Genomic DNA, 7,067 nt, shown 5'->3' with positions numbered 1-7,067 from the left:
CAGCTTGCAGCCCGGTACTTTGCTACATATGTGAGGACAGAGTCTTTTCAGAGCTTCTGCATTTGCCAGAGTTGCTGGTTTTAAGATGGCTATTCGGTAGAGTGGTGACTTCTGACTGCCGATTACTGCTACTTTGGATCTTTGGTGACTGAATTGCACTTTTTGTAAGACGCTTTGGAATGTAATGTCTCTGACCTATCTGATCATCTATATGACATCAGTGGGAGAGAATCGCGAGCTACTTCTTGGCCAATCAATGAGCAGAGCTGTAAGGCTCTGCGCTGTACGCCAATGTTTCCAAGGGTGATATTTCCTGTTACTCATCCTCCGCGTTCGTCGGCCGTGTGACGAAGCACCCGCTCTCGGAAAGCCTCGGCCTCTGCCGGCGTATCAGCGCGGATTCAGAGCTCCAGGAGCGCCGCTTGTAAATAATCTCCGAGCCTTAATATTTCATGAGTCGTCTCAGACAGAAAGGGCACTTTCATCTGCGCAACAGAACAGTGAGACCAACGCTGGTTTACAAAGCAGCCGGTGGTGGAACGCAGAGGAAATTGCTGGAGGCTGTTGGTCAAACCAAGGAAAGTTCAAGTGGAAATAAATACGGTACCGAATGAAATCCGTTCTGGAACACTGAAAAGCTTACATTTGTAAGATCTTCATCTTAAGGCCTGAACCTGAAACCCTCTCTGGGGAGACTGCCACTCCTGCAAATTGCCACAGCATGGTTTACCGCATTTCCGTTCCACAGGCCTGCTTGCCGCTGCTGCTGCTGCTGCTGCTGCTGCTGCTGCCGCCCCTGAACGTGGCAGCAAGAGCGAGTAGGAAACATCACAAGCGCCGACGTCCCGGAACAGATTTAACGGCTCTTTGCGCTTCAGTTTAGAAAATGCATTCTGAGATTCAGTAAAGCAAAACAAATGAAGTGACGGATGGAAATTTGGCCGACAAGAGGAGGACGCCTCCCTTTCACTGCGCGTCAAAAGACAGGAAGCATTTGTAAGAAAGGTCGAATGACCACACAGGCAGCAGTAAGGCAGGCAGAAGTAAGGTACAGGTAGCGTTTAAAGGCGGAGTAGTGCCGCAAGATACCTCGCATCACAAGACGAGTAGCAATGCAAGACAGGTAGCATTAGAAATCAGGTAGCATCACAAGGCAGAAGCACCCATGCACATTCATGAGAGGTAGGTGGCATCACAACACTGTAGCATAGAAAGGCATGAAGCATCACAAGACAGTGGTATGGAAAGGGATGTAGCATCACAAACTGTGGCATTAAAAAGCATGTAGCATCACAAAACAGTAGCATCGAAAAGCATTTAGCATCACAAGACAGTGGCATCAAAAGGCATGTAGCATCACAAGACAGTAGCATCGAAAGACAGTGGCATCGAAAAGGATGTAGCATCACAAAACAGTAGCATCGAAAAGCATTTAGCATCACAAGACAGTGGCATGGAAAGGCATGAAGCATCACAAAACTGTGGCATTGAAAGGGATGTAGCATCACAAAACAGTGGCATGGAAAAGCATTTAGCATCACAAGACAGTAGCATCGAAAGACAGTGGCATCGAAAAGGATGTAGCATCACAAACTGTGGCATTAAAAAGCATGTAGCATCAAAAGGCATGTAGCATCACAATGCAGTGGCATCGAAAGGGATGTAGCATCGCAGAGCAGTGGCATGGAAAGGCATGTAGCATCACAAGAAAGTGGCATCGAAAGGGATGTAGCATCGCAGAGCAGTGGCATGGAAAGGCATGTAGCATCACAAGAAAGTGGCATCGAAAGGGATGTAGTATCACAAACCGGCATTAAAAAGCATGTAGCATCACAAGACAGTGGCATCGAAAAGGATGTAGCATCACAATCCAGTGGCATCGAAAGACAGTGGCATTGAAACGCAGATGGCACTGCAATGGATGATGTATTTCTGTGTGTGTGTGTGTGTGTGTGTGTGTGTGTGTGTGTGTGTGAGAGAGAAAGAGACTCACCACCCGTCCCATTAGCTTGGTGCAACTCTTGCAGTGAATCCCCCCGAAGTGAGGAGGTGAAGCCCTGCGAAGGACAAAATGGAAAAGCAACAGGCCGGTAAGAGACAGGAAAGGCCTGGGAAGCACTCACACTCCACTGGAGACCAGCTGGAGAAGATCCAGGTCTCTTCCACAGGACCGACCAGGGGCGGCGCTTAACCTGAATTTTATGCGCATTTTTATTCCAAACATCCTCTGCAGGACTGGATGAAGCAAACAAACAGGTGAAGGCAGTCAAGCTTGGTTTGCTTCATCCAGTCTCTACATGATAGAGACTCCTGGATGTTCTCCAGCTCCGTGAGGAGCTCCAGTGTCCTTCACCCCTGAGCTTCTCCGCGGGTCACGGACTGAACGCTCAAACTCACAGATTGATTCGCACTCGCTCGTTTTCCCGCACGAATCCCGCCTCTGCGGGGAAAAGAAACGTCCGGCTCGTCTGGAAGCCCCGGAAGCCCCGGATGTGCCGCGCGTCCATCTCACGCACACTCGTCATTCGGAGTGGAGTGTGCGCGTGTGTGTGTGTGTGTGGCGGGAGACGCACATTTATCGCTTTTCATACGTTTGATGTTTGCGACACGCCGGACCTGCTTGATGACTCATTCAAACATCCGTGCGTAAAGACGCGCGCGCGCACACACACACACACACACACTCCGGTGCTCACCGTGGCGCGCCCCTCCAGCACACCTCCATCCTCGTGGTCTTCTTCCTGGTCCGGAGGTCTCTGAGCTGAGCTTCTGATTGGTCCATGTGGGTTTGGCTCCGCCTCCGGGGCCTCCGGGGCCTCCGGGGCCAGGTGGACCTCAACCTTTCACCTTGACATCCACACATCTGGTCAGCGTGGGGTTTCTGCTGGACCACATGTGTCTGGGCTGTGGGAGGAACCATGCAGGTCTCCGCGCAGACACGTGGAGAACATGGCGGTTCCACACAGGGAGGAACCAACCGGGGACCTCCTGCGGCGAGGGGGCGGGGCTAACCGGCATGCATTCTGGTGGAAAACATCTGACAGCTCACACGTTCCAGGATCCAAAGTTTTATTCCATGAGAGCAGATGTAATCAAACAGTTAAATAAGAAGACCAAACCAAAACACGCGAGGAGAAGATGGCCGCGGCGAGGGGTCTCAGTCCCTGCAGGAGGAGGCGGAGAAGGACAGCGAGGTCAGGAAGCTCTCCAGCGTGGCGCGGTAGTCCTCCGGGTGACAGCGCATGTGAGCGGCGTGCACCGACTCGCTCCACCTCCTGCTCTTCACCTCCACGCCCTTCCGCCGCCAGCTCTCCATGGTCCTCTCCACCACGGCCGGGTCGCACAGGGCGTCGTTGTCGCAGAAGAGGAAGAGGGCCGGCGCCGTGATGGGGTTGTCGTTGAAGACCTGGATGCTCCTGCGGTAGAAGTCCACCGTGCTGGACTTGAAGAGCCAGAAGTACAGCAGCGCCATGTTCTTCACCAGCCGCTCCAGGCGAGGAACCAGAGTCTTCCCGAGACCTGGAAGGAGAAACCAGAAGCTGCAGAGCGAGAAGGGCAAACATCGAGGAGGATCTGGATCCTCCTCCCCTCCGGGTGTTTCAGATGATCTGAGAAGGTCTACGAAGAAGAACCCGGGTCCCAGGACCTCCCGCCGACGTCCACGGCTCTTTGTGCGGCCGGCCAATCAGAGGGAAGGAGCGAGAGCGCAGCGGCCTATCGGAGTGATGCCACGTGACGTTCTCCAGGTCCTTTGTTAGTCATTCGAAGAGTTTCTCCCGCGGTCAGGATCGAGGGGGCGGAGCCTATCCCGGTCATGGGGACCAATCACAGTGCCTCGTATGGAGACCCTCACACGGCTGGACCGTGCAGGGTCTCCAGGAGAACCCCGAGGAACCCCAGGGAGAACCGGGGGAGAACATGGAGGCTCCGCCCCTCCTGGAACAGAACCAGGGAGGCCTGACAGCACGCCGGATCTGCTCCGGCCTCCAGGGCGGCAGGAAACACCTCCTGGAATGTCAGCGCGCGCCAGAGCTCGCTTCGGCCCCGCCCCCTGTGAGCTGGCAGCTCGGGATTGGCTGCCAGAGTGAGCGGTGAAAAGGACAGAACGCTGAGAGGTGTCAGATTGGCTGGGTTGCCAGGCAACGCTTTGTACCTTTTGTCCTTTGGGAACTTGGAACTGATACTGATACTGTTAAAGAGAGACAGCCTGGCAGACACTGTCATCTCTCACTGCTCTGAGGGCCGGGAGGCAGGGATCAATAGATCCATCCATTGATCGATTGATTGATCCATCCATCCATCCATGGATCCTTGGATGGATGAACTGTCAACAGCTAAGAGGTTAACATTGTTGTGATCACACGGGTCGTTTCAAATATTATTCCATGTAAATGATGGAACCTTTCGGCCAATCAGACGACGGCGCGGCTCAGAAGATCCGTCCTGAATCGTGCCGTGCTGCAACACTTCCAGAGCTTCTGGAGGCAGGAGGCCGGACCAACGGAGATCCGGCCTTTCAAAGGGGGACCAGGGTTTGTGGTCCGGACTCGATACACGAGGGCGAGCGTCCGTAAGCTCCGATTGCCGTGCGGACGAGAGCGAGCGAGCGCGTCTTTATGCGGCGGGTGAACCGGCGTGGAGAAGCCGTGCGTCTCCATAGTAACCCGCCGACCTCCTGCTCCGGGGGGAAGCCCTCCGGCCCGGATGAGACCTGTAGATACCGAACCAACCGGCCGACACACGACTCCGTACGTCTCAGACCTTTGGATGAAGACGTGGGTCGTTTCAGTGGTTCAGTTAAAGCCGCCTCCTCTGAGGTTCCTCTGAGGTTCCTCTGAGGTTCCCCTGGAGGAGCAGGAGGTCACGCGGGCCGAAGGATCGAACGGCGGCCGCCACTCACCGGTGGCCATGTGCTCCAGGGTTCCGGCCACCAGGCTGTCGTAGATGTGGCCCACCACCCTCGCCGGCAGGCCCCCCCGGCCCCCGGACGCGTGGACCAGCACCTGGGTGAAGGTGTAGCCCCCGATGGAGGAGGCGTAGACCAGCACGGGCCGCCGGCAGAACGGGGGCTCCTCCAGCACCTCCAGCACCTCCAGGCCATAGCGGAGGCCCCAGCGGGGCCACAGGAAGTGGGCGGCGCTGCTCTGCACCAGCAGCACGTCCATGCCGCGCTCCAGGTACCCGTCCAGGTACTTGGTCAGCGCCGCCGGCCGGGCGCCGAGCCACGACAGGAAGAGGAGCAGCGGGCGAGGGGGGGGCGCCGCCTCCGCGGATATCCCATAATAGTAAGTCATGCCCCTGCTGATTTTCCTGGAAGCGACGCGGCCCGGGCTGGAGGCCGGACGCTCGGCCGGGAGGAGCCTGCGGGAGGGAGGGGGGGGGGGGGGGGGGCGGTTAGGATGAACCCGCATCACCGCCGCATGACCTACATTCACGCTTGACGCGCACACGCACGCGTGGACGTTACCCGGTGTTGAAGAGCAGGTTTCCCATGGTAACGCCCCCCCTCCCCGCCGGGGGTCCGCGGGTCTCCGGTGCTCTCCCGCCGCCGCCGCCGCCGCCGCGAACGCAACGCGCTCTCCTCTCCGCCGCGTCGCTGCCGTGCGCGCTCCCGCTCGGCGACGCATGCGCGGCCGCGGCTCATGACGCGCGTTCCGGCGCACCTCCGAGCGCGCCGTCCCCCTTCCGCTTCTCTCACGCTCCCGACCGTGTGCGTGCGCTCGCACCCCGGACGAGGCCGCGCTTCGCCGTTCGCCCCTATGTGACGTCATGAACGTGACGTCACAACGACCCCGGCCGTTGAACGTCTCGCGGCGGACGGAGCCTCGTTTCCCCTTAGTCTCACACGCACGCGTGCGCATGCGCGGTGTCCTCCCCTCCGTCTAAATGCGGAAACCTGAAAGGTCAGAGCGGCGCGTCCGCCGGTGCGGAGCGCAGCGGCGCCGCGCCGCCGCCAGATGGAGACACAGACCACCGGCTGGTCCGTGGACGCCGTGGAGATCAAGATGTGGAGATGATGGTCTTCAGGAGGCCCCGCTGAGGACCTCTGATCACCTGCTCACTGTTTCTAAGGGAAGGGAGGACAGATGCTGAGCATCTCCATGTCAGTGACTGAACTTTACATTTCTTTCCAAGCTAAACATCTTCCTCTGCTTCCTCCTGGGTCTCCACCGCCGATCATCTGCCTCCATCTAACCTCCCGTCCTTTTCCCCTCATCCATAAACCTCTTTGGTCCTCCTCTGACTTCACCGTCCTTCAAACCAGATCTTCACCAGCCTCGTCTGTCCGTGTCCAAACTGTATCTCCAGAACATCTACCGTCTGTGTCCCTCTGATGGCCTCCTTCCTGATCTTCTCCCTCCTCTTCACTCCTAAAGACAGAACCTCCACATCTCCATCTCTGCCTCCTGTCTCGTCCTCAGTGTCTCCAAACCAGACACCACAGCTGCTCTTCACCTCCGTCTTCTCCACCTTTCCTTCCATCCTGGCTGCAACTCTTCTCCGCTCTCCTTCTTCTGCTCGCCCTCGTCCCTCCGCTTCTTCTCCACCCTCTGCGTTGCTTTGGACTGATGACCTTCAGAACTTCAAGTCCTCCTCCTTCACCTTCATATCCAAGGAGTCAACATCTATTACGTGCCGTTGTTCTGCAGAAGGTGCCTACCTTACACACACACACACACACACACACACACACACACGCACCAGGAGCAGGTGTCCTCACATGGGGACTTATTTCTGGCAGCCGTTCACACCTCCATCCGTCCACCCACAAAAAAACACGTTCATCCCTGTTCATGACACGTGTTCATGACATTTAACTCCAACCCCAGCAGCTCACACACACACACACACACACACACACACACACACAGGTTAGTGGTTTCTCACCTTATAAAAACAGGCCTATATATATATATATATATATATATATATATACATATACATACATACATACATACACACACACACACACACACACACACACACACACACACACAAAGTTATTTTCCCACTGCCAGCCGTGAGAGTGCGCTCTCGGCCTGCTCGCCAGTATCCGCTACTCCTGT

The 7,067-nt window shown here is 56.3% G+C and overlaps 1 protein-coding gene across 1 annotated transcript; it reads right to left on the bottom strand.

The window, feature by feature from the left end:
• Window positions 1-3,058: 3,058 nt before the first annotated feature.
• LOC147233743 (transmembrane protein 53-like) lies at window positions 3,059-5,626 on the bottom strand. Its single transcript, XM_086146264.1, has 3 exons — window positions 5,468-5,626; window positions 4,901-5,361; window positions 3,059-3,519 (listed from the first exon to the last, which is right to left on the bottom strand). The coding sequence occupies exons 1-3, from the start codon at window positions 5,491-5,493 to the stop codon at window positions 3,158-3,160; spliced, it is 849 nt and encodes a 282-aa protein (XP_086002390.1). The 5' UTR covers window positions 5,494-5,626; the 3' UTR covers window positions 3,059-3,157.
• Window positions 5,627-7,067: the final 1,441 nt, after the last annotated feature.

The sequence above is a fragment of the Fistularia commersonii genome, chromosome 5 (assembly GCF_037954325.1).
Source record: "Fistularia commersonii isolate RoL2024-O1a breed Wild chromosome 5, RoL_Fcom_v1.0, whole genome shotgun sequence".
NCBI lineage: Eukaryota > Metazoa > Chordata > Actinopteri > Syngnathiformes > Fistulariidae > Fistularia > Fistularia commersonii.
The sequence above is the reverse complement of the archived record's forward strand: the minus strand, read 5'-3'. Positions and strand labels throughout refer to the sequence as shown.

What these genes read in the sequence shown, in the direction of transcription:
- LOC147233743 (XM_086146264.1), bottom strand. Translation starts at nt 5,493, where the DNA reads ATGGGAAACCTGCTCTTCAACACCGG. An exon ending in AACCTGCTCTTCAACACCGG is followed by an intron (nt 5,362 to 5,467) that starts GTAACGTCCACG and finishes TCCCTCCCGCAG; the next exon opens with GCTCCTCCCGGCCGAGCGTC. An exon ending in CCTGGAGCACATGGCCACCG is followed by an intron (nt 3,520 to 4,900) that starts GTGAGTGGCGGC and finishes TTCTCCTTCCAG; the next exon opens with GTCTCGGGAAGACTCTGGTT.